This window comes from Balaenoptera musculus, chromosome X, assembly GCF_009873245.2.
Source record: "Balaenoptera musculus isolate JJ_BM4_2016_0621 chromosome X, mBalMus1.pri.v3, whole genome shotgun sequence".
NCBI lineage: Eukaryota > Metazoa > Chordata > Mammalia > Artiodactyla > Balaenopteridae > Balaenoptera > Balaenoptera musculus.
In genome coordinates this window covers 7,263,666-7,276,890 of record NC_045806.1, presented here as the reverse complement: position 1 = coordinate 7,276,890, position 13,225 = coordinate 7,263,666, and the positions used below count along the sequence as shown (strand labels likewise).

The 13,225-nt window shown below is 45.7% G+C and overlaps 1 protein-coding gene across 12 annotated transcripts in view; it reads right to left on the bottom strand.

Moving 5' to 3' along the window:
- Nucleotides 1-2,328: 2,328 nt before the first annotated feature.
- WWC3 (WWC family member 3) overlaps nt 2,329-13,225 on the bottom strand; it is a 130,929-nt gene continuing 120,032 nt past the window's right edge. For 6 of the 12 annotated variants that reach the window (XM_036839684.1, XM_036839687.1, XM_036839683.1 and 3 more), the window contains 5 exons: nt 10,866-11,030; nt 8,709-8,801; nt 6,699-6,926; nt 6,435-6,562; nt 2,329-4,978 (listed from right to left, as the gene is read on the bottom strand). In XM_036839684.1, the coding sequence (XP_036695579.1) occupies nt 4,912-4,978; nt 6,435-6,562; nt 6,699-6,926; nt 8,709-8,801; nt 10,866-11,030 (681 nt within the window). In that variant the 3' untranslated portion in view covers nt 2,329-4,911. Of the gene's footprint in view, nt 4,979-6,434; nt 6,563-6,698; nt 6,927-8,708; nt 8,802-10,865; nt 11,031-11,523; nt 11,696-13,225 lie in introns of those variants that run through there. The other 6 variants (XR_005018320.1, XM_036839686.1, XM_036839685.1 and 3 more) reach the window with 6 other exon arrangements.

The following is a 13,225-nucleotide window of genomic DNA, read 5'->3' as shown; positions in this document are numbered from 1 at the left end:
CAGCATGCAATTAACTTCTTCCACCTGGTGGAGGTTTTAGTGTCTGCAGACAACTGAAGGGTATGGCCCAGGGTATTATCTATAGCCCCTGAGGAAGAACCAAAGGCCCTTGACCTTGTTTTACGGCTAAACTGTTATTAGTCTTACTTGAATATTTTTTGTTTCTGTTTTTTTTTTCTTCTCTTATTAAATTTTTCTTTTTGGAACTCAGGGAAGGTTCAGGATGCTAAAGCTTTTCTACACACAAGAGGCGGGCAGGGGACACGGGGCCTGGGCAAGTGTCTGTCCCCAGGAAGGCTCTGTAGGGTCCCGCTCCGTTTCAGTAGCAAGGAAGCCATCTCAGACTCCTAGGGACATATAAAAAGGACCCAGCAGTCAACCAGTAGAGGTTGCCCCAGCTACAGAGGAGGGAATTTGAGCATTAATAAGGATAACAACTCCAATGGATTAAAGCACACCAAACATATTTAAATTTGTGTTAATAATAACGATACTAAAAAAAAAAATTCCAAAAACCAAAAACAAATTGGTCACCACTGTAACAGTGCTGGGGAAACAATTATTTTCAAAACTGGTCAATAAAGAAAAAAATCAAGCATTTATCTTGCTTTTCCCATACAAACTGTACCACTGGATAACCAAATAGACTAGTAAGTTTCTCTTTATAAAGGCATTTCAAAGTAAATAATAATGTTTTAAAAATTGAGAGAATATCATCATTTTGCAACCCTTAGTGAATTAATGGATCTATGTATTGATTATCAATAGTTGCAAACCTTATAAAAAGAAACATTATTATAAGTCACCTGATGAAGGTATGTCTTGCCACCCGTCCCAGCCCCCAAAAAAGAAAGGAAAAAAACGAACTGGAATCTGATCAAGCTTTTAAGTTCAACAACAGCTTTTTTTCAGCATTTATTTTTAGGAAATAAAGTTCAGAGGAACATGTTAAACTACCCCCAGGGATACAATGAGCCAAGTCCAGGCTGTGGGAGATCAGAAAACACACAATCTTGTTTCTTCAACAAATTACAAAGGTGTGTGTGTGATAGGGGGGATGGATCCTGTGAATTAAAAACAGACACAACTGCACTGAGATGCCACTGTGCACCTATGAAGATGGCTATGATCAAAATGACAAGTGTTGGCCAGGAAGTGGAGAAACTGAAGCCCTTGTACGCTGCTGGTAGGAATATAAAATGGGCAGCTGCTTTGGAAAATAGTCTGGCAGTTCTTCAAACGGTTAAACATAGAATTACCATATGATCTAGAAATTCTACTTTTATGTATAGACCCAAGAGAAATAAAGACCTATGTCCACACAAAAGCTTGTACACAAATGTACACAGCAACATTATCCCTATTAGCCAAAAAGTGGAAACAACCCAAATGGCCATCAACTGCCGAACAAATAAACACAATGTGGTCTATCTACACAAAGGAATATTACTCAGCAATAAAAAGGAGTGAAGTCCTGACACAGGCTACAATGTGGACGAGCCCAGAAGACATGATGCTGAGCGAACAAAGCCAACACACATAGCATGTGATTCTATTTCCAGGAAACGTCCAAAACAGGCATATCCACAGAGACAGAAAGATTAGCAGTTACCAGGGGCAGGGGGGAGGGGGAGAAATGGGGGTGACGGTTAACGGGCACAGGGTTTCTTTTTAGGGTGAGGAAGAAGTTCTACAATTGATTGTAGCATTTGCGCTACGAACATACTAAACTCCGAATATACTAAAAACTGATGAATTACATGCTTTAAAAGGGTAAATTGTATGGTATGTGAATTCTATCTCAAGAAAGCTCCCCCTCCCCAAAAAAAACCACAGACTTAAAAAAAAAATCCCAATAAACAGATATTTGGATTCTGTTCAGTTAAAAAAAAAAAAGAATGACCTTGAGGCAAGTGAAAAGGTGAACCATGGATGATGAATGCCATTGAGGAGTTATTAAATGTTATGATGTGATAAGGATACTGTGTCTTTCTCTCTTAGCCATTATGTACTGAAATGTTTCCAGCTCAACCAGAAAGGTGTATGGGATTTGCTTCAGAACACGGGAAGGGGGGGCAGGCGGAGGTGTAGACCAAACAAGATGGGCCAAGAATGGTCCATGGTGAAGGGGTAGGTGAGAGGGCTGCATGTGTCTTCATTGTACTATTCTATTTTCATACCTCTATTTTTATGTTGAAAAAATTTATAAACATTTTAATATATTTAAGCCTCTAACTACATTTTTTTAAAAAATCACACACATTTCCATTCTGTTCTTAAGGCAGGTTAGTTTAATTTTGTAGAAGAAATACTTTCAAACAATACAAATGACACAATTAGAACAGTGACAAAAATAGAGATGAATACTGATTATAACTTATTCCCACAACAGAAGGTTACTTATTTCCGTGGTGACAATTACGTGACCAGATGAAGTGAAGACCGAATTCCCTTTTACTCATCACACTGTTTCTAAAGGACCCTGGTGGCAGACTTTGGATTGTCCAAGGCACGATTATGGGCAAACTTAAACATAAGAAAATACCCCTTAAGACGATAGGACTTCACTTTTCGTACATGTGGGATACTTTCCAGGGGGTGGGAGTCTTAACTAGTCGGAAGCTGCACAATCAAATCACGAAAGAGAAGCCAATTAGGGTGCATCGTGTCCTGCCTCCCGGGCTGGGCTCTGACGCTGTCCATGTGCCACTTCCAGCACAGCCTGCGAGCAGCCTCCCCGTCCTTCATCTGCCTGGCTTTTCCTTCCTTTCTGACTATGGTCCCATTCAGGTGCGAAAGCAGACACAGGAGGGAGGCGGCGCAGGACCCAGCACTCCTGGAACTGACACCAAAGCTGGGGCTGCATTTGTTTCTGGTGGGGCAAAGGAGGGATTTCTTTTCTTTTCTTTTCTTTTTTAACTCTGGGGTGGGGAAGCATTCCAAACAGAAACCTGTATCTACTGGGCAGTGACATTTGCAAACCCTTGCGGGCTTTCTGTATTGGCACAGTGGGTCTCCCCGCGTTGCTACTTTGTAGTGGTTGGCAGGAAAGCTACCTCAACCCTTCCACCCACTTAGAGCTTCAAGTGGCAGTGTCTGAACACAGGCCAGGCAACGCGGCCGGGGCTCTCCCACGTCTGGGGAGCCACGCACCTCAGAGGTGTATGACTTGCTCTCCACACCCCCCAGAGTCCAGCGGCAGCCAATCCGTCAGTCAGAAGTTTCAACAGCTGGGGACAGAGAGGGCCTGCCACCAACCTGACCCGTGCAGCAACGCTGTCTCCTGGGGGGCACTTCTGGCAAGCACTCATGTGTTTTGTCTCTCTACCTCTGTTGTGGGTATGTATGCAGGAAAATTAGCAAAAGAAAAAGGAAAAACAAAACCGAGACTAGAGGCAGAAATACACAGCAACAAGTGACAAGTGTGAAAAAGCACAGAGTTTTCAGCCTTACCACCACTGACAACTTCACTGTCTGTGATAGGTCACATGTCAATGAAATGCTTTTACAAAATTCATTTTTAATAAATGTGAAAAGGAAGGTGGGTTATACAAGGGAGTGCTTACAGACGAATGAGAAGAGAGATGCTGCTGATTAAGGGGGGAGGGGCACTTTCAAGGAAGGGGCAGAAAGACCCAGGAGGAGGGTTCCGTTTTCTCTTACATTTTGTGTGACTCACCTCGTTTACTTCTCCGAGGCCTCATGAAGGAGAGTGCATTTCACATATAATAAATACGTATTAGGCGAACTATACCACCTGGCGTTTTAAAAGGATGGTATAGTTTTATTACGTAAAGAATTTTTTCCTCATGAGCTAGTTCTAAGATTTCTTAAGAAATGTTGGGAAGACTCCAGTATGGGGCGGGGGCCTCTGATCGAAAGCACATGCTCTCCTGTGAGTGACTCGCCGGGTACTTGTAGTTCCCACGGAAGCTGGCTTCCTCAAAAAAGCGCCTTCAAAGGTTATCGTGTCCATGTCGTGACTGCTCTATGCATCAGCGGATCCAGTGACTCAGTGAAAACGCACCTTCCTTCTTCTCTTTTCACTTTCCTGCAGGGCAGAGCAGCAGAGCAGAAGCTCCACCAGCGCCCTCCTTGTCGGTCAGGATCAGATGGGGCGGGCCGGAAAAGCAGGCGGGGCTGCCGTGGCCGGGTGAGCGTGGGCTGTGCGGCTGCCGCCGCCGGGGGCTCCGTGACCGGCCTCAGACCCGGGGTGGGCACGGAAAGGTGCACGGAAACCAGGGGCTCTGGGTGCCCAGCCCGCGCGGGAGACCGAGCTCCGCAACGCGCACCCAGCACTGACTTAGGACTGAGCCCCTAAGGCGGCATCTTAACAGCACACAAAGGGTGCGAAAGTGTGCAATATACATGATCAATGCACACAGGAGAGACGGGGCGAGTGACGAGTTCAGCACACAGCGTTTGCGTTTCCGACGTCAGACACAAAACCGGCCCCAAAGATCCATTCTACCGCATGGCAAATACTGAAGAACTAAATTTCAGTCTTAAAATACATCTTAAAGTCAGTATTTTCCTTCAAGGAAAAAAAAAGTACTATAAATAAATTACAATACAGTGAATTTGCCTGAACTCACTTCGTTTCTGTCTTCCAGCCTTTAAGTCAAATAAAACAGCGTAAAAACTGTACACTCTTAACATGATAATTGATCTCTTATAAAATAACCTGTCTTCAGAGATGTCAATTTCACAACAAGGAAAAACCAAGCCCTGTTGCCGTCACTATTATAAAATATATATGTATAGATATATGTGTTTTGTTTTTATTTATTTTTTACAAAATGTGTATATTAATAGCTTTGCACAAATATTTTAAAGACAAATTTAGCTAGTCTAAGAACTTCATGAAAATAAAACAGGCAGATAAATACTTCATGTGTGCAAAGCACTACATCAAACATCGTCGGCGGGCAGAGGAGGTACGTTAATCCTTGGTCTTGTAAAAAATGCTATCTTCTCCCTGCGAATGGAAAGAATTACAGGTTAGAGGCTGACAGAAATGCAGTGAAAGGTGGCAAGAGGCTCTGCCATCAATGACAGCTTTTCTTACTCAGAGAACACATTGAATTTCAATCCCCAGGAGCACATCTGTATACAGATTCTCTGAAGTTTCTTGCCCCAGCCCCCTCTCTAAATTGTAATAGAAGTTACAAAGCCCCATGAGGGCAAGGGTTTGTCTCCAGTGCCTAGAACAGTGCCTGGTATACGCAGATGCTCAGCAAATATTTCTTTATGAATAAATGAAAATCTATACAAGGAGTTCTAAATCATAGTTGAAGGAAGACAGCTATAGTGTTTTATACTCTTTTATGATGGGGAGGTAAAAATTCAGGGTATAAAAAAATTAAGACTAGAGGTCAGGCACATATTATTTAGCCCTAAAAAGGAACACTGCACTGATTCATGCTACAACATTGATGAACCTTAAAAATACTATCCTAAGTGAAAGAAGCCAAACACAAAAGACCACATACTGTATGACTTCTCTTATATGAAAGGTCCAGAACAGGCAAACCCACAGAGATGGAAAGGAGAATGGTGGCCGCCAGGAGCTGATGAGAGGTTGGCATGGGGAGTGACTGCTTAACGGGGGTACAGGGTTTCCTTTTGGGGTGATGGAAATGTTCTGGAACTGAATAGAGATTGTGACTGTACTAAATGCCATGGAATTGTTCACTTTAAAATGGTTAATCTTATGCTTCGTGAACTTCACCTCAATTTTTTAAAAAGCCAGACACAAAAGAAAATAGATTAACTGGGGGATTTTCCTCATATAAAAAATAAAAACAGGGAAAGCTAATCTACGCTATTCAAATTCAAGATGGTGGTTATTCTGGTGTGGGAAATCTGGGGGTGCTGATAACATTTGATTCTTGCCATGTAGGGTTTATGACAATTCACTGAAATATTCATATATAGGACGATATGCACGCTTTCCTGTATGTCTATTATGCTTCAATCAAAAGTTAACTAAAAAAAAAAAAAAAAACTAAAAAAAAAAAAGTTAACTAAAAAGTCAAAAGTGATACACATATGTATCTATATGTAGATCACTGTGCTGTTTACAAGAGCAAACATTTGGAAAGAAGCAGGGTATAAAATAGGTAAATTATATCTGTTAGATGAGACATTACAGCCAAAAAAGATAACAGATGATGTGGCAACATGGGGTATTTTAATTTAAAAAGAGCTAAATGCAAACTCGAACCCACACTGTGATTACAAGCAGCATGAAAAAAACAGTGTTTAGATAAAAAGATCGGAAGAAAATGTGCACAATGCTAATAGCAGGGGAGATTCCTGCTTTGTCCTCGACTTCCTTGTGGGTCTGTCTCAATACTTACTTTACTCTTTATAATGACAAAGGTATGACAGTAAAAAGCAAGCGGGAGAGTGAGGCCTGGGCTTCTCCCCACCTGAACGCCTGCACTTGGATGGGCTCTTTGAGGTTCTGCCCGCGCAGCTGGCACACCCCTTTGGAGGCCTTCTTCAGCATCTTCTCAGCTGCCTGTTCTTGATGGAAGTCAAGTTTGGTCTGTCTCGTCTGGAACAGCAACGCGGGGTGAACCAGACGGGTTTGCTTCCAGTTTTAAGGAAGAGCGATGGAAGCTCCGGGCACCGGGAGGGGAGAAAGGCCGGCCCGCCCGCCCCCTCCCCCCGCTTGCGGGCCGGGGCCTCACCTGCCTCTCGGCCTCCCGCAGCAGGCTCCGGAAGCGCTCGTCGCGCAGCAGCCAGGCCGGGGGCTCGGCGTGGCCGCGGAGCTGGGCGTCCTCCAGGCGCTGGCGCAGCTCGCGCAGGGCGCACAGCTCCTCGTTCAGCTGCCGCTGCCGCGTCCGCGACGCCTGGAGGTCCAGCTCCAGGTCCAGGGACGTGCGCGCCGCCAGCGCCGCCAGGGAGGACCTGCAGGGCTGCGAGACCGCGGCCGTGAGCGCGCCCACCCCGCCCGCGCCCTGCCTGCAGCTTCTTCCCCGAGTGACCGACCCCACTGGAGGGAGACACCCGCAGCGTGGCCCGACGCCAACACAACACGCACGTGGGCGACACGGGTTCAAACCTCCACTCCGGTAACGAGCCAGTGACAGCAAAGTGTCCGCTGTAAGGACGACCTAGGCTTTGGCTAAAGCGCAGAGAAACAGACCCTCTCACACGGGGCAGGAGGGCGTCATCTTTCTCAAGTGCTACTTGACAATATAAACAAGAGCCACAAAATGTGTGTTTTCTTTGGTTCTGAAATTTCATTTGACTTGCATCTGAAAGGCATAGCTGATGATGTGCAAAAGGTTTATGACAGAAAAAATCCTAAATACCTAACAAGAGAAGAGTGATCAAATACATTATAAGGCCAGCAGAAAACGCAGCTACTGTAAAAAGATGAAAAGTATACCGACGTGGCAAAATCTTAATGATCTACTGTATAATGGGAAAAAGCACGTTATAAACCACGCTGAGGGCTGTCTGGTTAAACACACACAGGCTGTCAAAAACGCTCCTCCCCAGGGAACTCCCTGGTAGTCCAATGGTTAGGCCTCCCCGCTTCCAGTGCTGGGGTGCAAGTTCCATCCCTGGTCGAACTAAGACTGCAAGCCGCGCAGCGAGGCCAAACAACAACAACAACAAAACGTTCCTCCCCACATAAGCCTGAAGTAAGCAAGTCTCCTGTTTTCAAGAAGGTTCTAAGACGAGAATAGAATTTTGTACACGGAGCTGAGAGCAGTACTTCCCACCCCATGGCAAACAACGCTGGGGAAGGCAGTTAGTGCAACAAAAGCACAAATCCACGAGCCTATCAGCGTTGTTGGGAGGACTGAATAACTGTATGCGTTTTACACACCCATAACACTATTCTGCACATATGCAGAAGTTAAATGCAAATGTAAGTGACTTCATAAACACAAACTCATTTAAAAGCTCTGCTGAATTCATAGCAGAGCTCACTGGTTCCCAACCAGGGGTGACTTGGGCCCTCAGGGGACAGTTTTGGTCGTCACAACTGGGGGAGGGGGTAATACTGGCAACTAGTGGGTCAAGGCCAGGGATGCAGCTCAACGGCCCACAGTGCACAGGACAGCCCCCAACAAAGACAGACCTAGGCCAAAATGCCAACAGCATGGCTGCTGAGAAATACTTTTGTTGCTGAGTTATGTGTTTTCTTATCATTCTCAGTCAGCGGCTACTCTAAATACAACCACCACAAGGAGATCTGGGAATTTTTTTTCTTTCAAAGAATTCTTGCCCGGGAAAGTCAGGGAACCACTACCTTACAAATTAAAAGTAGCAAAACTGTGTAAAGTGGCGTGATGTGGAGAAAAAATTCGGTGTATGTAAAGGAAAACTGTAGAACAGTCCTATGTAGGAGAATGCTCCACGTTGACTCAAATTTTCTAAACTGTATATACTCCCTTGTCAAAAAAGAAAGAAGAATCTCTTATACAGAATGGCTGTTTATTAATTTATTATATTGTAAAATGTAAAGATCATGTATTATCTTAGATTATGACATTATCGTAGGAAATTAACAAATATTGGTAACATATTGACATTATATACACTTTTAAAAATTATATCTAAGTAAACAAGGAAATAAACATATTACCTTTCAATTAATCTTACCTAAAATATTACCTCTTCAGGTTTGTAGAAATAACTCCCAGCGTACATATAGACAGCATATTAGTCTACATGGCACATACCTGCTTATAGCGAAGGGTTCGTCTTTCCAAAGTGTTTCGGACAAAGGGGGACTTCCGGGGCAGCGTTGAACTGTCGCTGTCACTACGATAAAGCTACACCAAAAAGATTGAGGTTCAGAAACATTTCCTCAAGAATTCAACATTCATTCTCTGTGTACTCTGAACTGGATTATTTTGTTTCTCGTGCAGGTAGTCAAACAGTTATGACGTTTAGAGCTTTTACCAAGACTTTGGGTTTCGCTTACAAGAAAACCCTACACAAGAGTTTCAAGCCAAACAAAGACAAACCAAATAAGCAGAGCAACCCCCAGCCCCACCCTCCTTCAGGTCCATCAGCCGAACCAGCTGAGGTTTTCCAGGCTAATCGAGCAACACAATTTCAGTCCTATCAATGCCAACTGCCACTTGATACGGTGTGACGCTCATGAAAACCCGCACTCTCCTCAGCGCTTTTCACTTTTTATCAGTCATTCTCATTTGCTGTGTTTCTAGCTTTGGCAAGAGCTGGGAAGACTGGCGTTCCAGAAAAGAGCCTCGTTCCTGGCAGGAGGACAAGCCCACACCACTAACACCCACCCTGCCCATCAAGGGAAAAGGCCTGGCTTTAAAAAGAAAAATAAATAATGCCGACTTCACGGGAGCCGAGACGTTACGTATTTCATTTGGTGGCAGGTTTTCATTTCAGGATCAACATATATCTGTGTGAAAGCAAAGTCCTGGCCTTCACGGCCTTACTTTCCATGCCAATGAACCCCAGATATCAGGAAATGTCGCAGCCCTGCACTTACATGCCTCCCCTTCATCACAAACATATAATATAAACACAAAGAGGCCTCTAGAAGCATCGCCGGCCAGTGCGTGCCTTCGAGCAGGGCGCAAAGCCCAGTGCAGGGGCTGGAGGCCTGTCTCTGGGGAGGTGAAGGGCTCCCTCCGTCACCACCCTGTTCTCAGCAAGCAGGCTGGAGGCTGCTCCACAGGGGCTCGGCAGGAGTCTAGGATAAGGAAGGGTGGGCTTCGATCAGGCGCCTCCAGCCGCGTGATGAAGCATCAGGCCCCACAGGGCTGCAGCCTGCTGGGGCGGGAGTGCCCCGCCTGACCCTGGGCTGCCCGGGGCAGCGCGACCGGGGCACCTCGCCGCGTGGGGAGAGGAGCTGCAGGCCTCGCAGACGTGGCCACCCGGGCCCCAGCCCCTGTTGCTCCCTCCTATGAGTAAAGGCTTCCCTCCCCAAGAAAGGTGGGCTCCCTGCTCAGCTCCTGGGCAGTGACCTCTAAGTCCCTAGAACGTTCTAAGTGTCTCTGTTTACCTGGGGACCTTGGCCCAGCCACACAGTCTCTGCTGACAATGTGAGGGGGGCCCTGGGCCACCAGCTTGACCCTGGAGACGAAGGTCAGCCACGCCGGCCACCCGCTGTGCCTCGTGACGACCCCCACAAAACCCCTGGGCACTAAGCCTCGGGTGAGCGCCCCTGGTCGGCTGTGCTCCGGGCACGCTGCCACTGCTCCGAGAGGTGAGAGCTCCCGCACAAATCCGCTGCGGGAGAAGGGCTGGAAGCTCCGCCCGGTCTCTCCGGAGCGCTGCCCGACGCCTCTTCCCTCTGCGAGTCGATCTGCACCCCTTCCCTGCGGCGCACCATCATCGTGGCTACGACGGCTTTTCTGAGTTCCGTGAGTCCTAGCCAATTTCTGAGCCTGAGGGTGGGCCTGGGGACCCCTCAGTGTCTCCCATGTAGGCCTGAGGGTCTGCCTCTCTCATATGATCAAACTCTGGCTTTGCCCTAATGCAGCGGCTCCTTGGCAGCCCCTTCAAGGGAAGATGCTTTCTCCAACGAGCCCCGTTAGAGGAGCGGGAGGGTCAAAGCTCTCCTCGAGCCAAACGGCGCCCCCAGTCTGCTGCGTCGTGAGCACTTACCCTCAACAGCGCCTCGTCTCTGCTAGTCCGTGCCGTCACTGTCACACGGCCACGGCCGGCCAACCTCCAACCTGCTGTCCTGTCTCCACGGACCACAGCAGGTGGGGTCTCCCCCTCCACCCGTCTCAGAGTTCTCAACCCTGCGTACAGGTGAGGACCAGCCGGGAGCTCCAACCCTCTGCTGCCCAGCCCCGCCCGCGACCGATGAAGAATCCTTCCAGGCAGGTGGCAAAGGACTCCCGACTTACTCTGCAAACGTACTGGCTTCGTGCTCCGGGCGAGAAAGTCTGGGAACGCACAATGGTGCTGCTCCGCGTGAAGGGCGAGCCGCGGGCCCTGCGGCCGGGCCTCTCCTTCGGCAGACTCGCCACCTCTTCCGGGAAGAGATCTTCTGTGTTGGTTTCCTTATCAACCTAGATAGTAATTTATTGTTTACCACAACTCTTTCTAGAACACAAGCATTAAATTAGTGTAGTCACCAAACAACCCTGCCATTTCCACTGGAGATCTAAGTGGCATTTCACACTTAACACGTCCAAAATGGAATTTCTGATATTCCCTCTGCCAAGGATCTCTACTTTCCCATTTGTTCCAGCAAAAAAAGCATTCGTGTCATTCTGGACCCAGCTCTCTTTCATACACCCTATATCTGGTCCAAGATTAAATCCTGTTGGCTCTGTGTTCGAGATTAAGCATGTTTTGACCACCTATCACCAACCCTCCATCTGGGTCACCATCGTCTTGTGCCTGATTAGTGCAGGAGGCTTCTCACCCGTCTCCTGGATTCCACGCCTCCCTCCTCCCTTCAAACCCTTCTCAACACAGCACCAGGGACATCCTGATAAAAACTGAAGTCAGACCCAGCAATTCCACTCCTAGGTGTATACCGAAAAGACCTGAAAACAGGTGTTCAAACAAATACTTGCACACAAATGTTCATAGCAGCCTTATTCAAACAGCCAAAAGGTGGAAGTAGTCCAAACATCCACGGGCGGATGAGCAGATAAACAAAACGTGGCATACTCATGCAAGCGATGAGAAGGAGGGAAGTGCTGGTAGATACTACAATCTGATGTACCTTGAAAACATTAGGCTGAGTTAAAGAGGCCAGTCACAAGAGGCCACATGCTGTATGAGCCATTCATTCATTAATTTTTATTGAAGCATAATTGACTTACTATGTTATATTAGCTTCAGGTGTTCAACATACTGATTCCATATTTTAATACATTACAAAATGATCACCATGATAAGTCTAGTTACCGTCTGTCACCATACAGAGTCAACACAATATTATTGACCTTATACCCTATGCTGTACATTACATCCCCGTGACTTACTTACTTTATAACTGGAAGTTTGTACCTCTTAATCTCCATCACTTATTTCCCTCATCCCCACCCACTCAACCCCCCTGGCAACCACCAGTTTTGTTCTCTGTATCTATGAGTCTGTTTCTGTTTTGTTATGGTTGTTCATTTGTTTTGTTTTGTTTTTAATTCTACATATAAGCGAAATCATGCAGTATTTCTCTTTCTCTGACTTATTTAGCATAATACCCTCTAGGTCCATCTGTGCTATTGTAAATGGCAAGATTTCCTTCTTCTTTATGGCCAGTATTTCACTGCATATTATGTATATACATATGTATGTATATATATGTGTGTCTGTGTGTATACATATATACACACATATACCCCATCTTCTTTACCCATTCATCTATTGACAATGGACACTCAGGTTGTTTCCATATCTTGGCTATTGTAAATAATGCTGTAATAAGTACAGGGGTGCATATATCTTTTCTAACTAGTGTTTTTGCTTTCTTCAGGAAAATACCCAGAAGTGGAACTGCAAGATGGTGTGGCAGTTCAACTTTTAACTTTTTGAAGAACCTGCTTACTGTTTTCCACAGTGGTGACACCAATTTACATTCCCACCAACAGTGCACAAGGGTTCCCTTTTCTCTACATCCTCTCCAATGTTTGTTATTTGCTGTCTTTTTGATGATAGCCATTCTGACAAGTATGAGGTGATACCTCATTGTGGTTCTGATGTGCATTTCCCTAATGATTAGTGACACTGAGCATCTTTTCATGTGTCTGTTGGCCATCTGAATGTCTTCTTTGGAAAAATGTCTACTCAAGTCCTCTGCCTAGTTTTTAATCAGGTTAGTTGTTTTTTTGATGTTGAGTTGTCCGAGTTCTCTGTATATTTTGGTATTAACCCCTCGTCGGATATAACATTTGCAACTATCTTCTCCCATTCAGCAGGCTGCATTTCTGTTTTGTTGATAGTTTCCTTCACTGTGCAACAGCGTTTTAATTTGATAAAGTCTCATTTGTTTTTTGTTTGTTTGTTTGCTTCCCTTGCCTGAGGAGAGATATCCTAAAATACATTGCTAAGACTGATGTCCAAGAGCATACCTACCTATGCTTTCTTCTAGGAGTTTTATGGTTTCAGATCTTACATTTAAGTCTTTAAACATTTTAAAATGGAATGAGAAAGTAGTCCAGTTTGATTCTTTTGTATGTAGCTGTCCAGTTTTCCCAACACCATTTAATGAAGAGGCTGTCTTTTCCCCTCTGTATTTTCTTGCGTCCTTCAT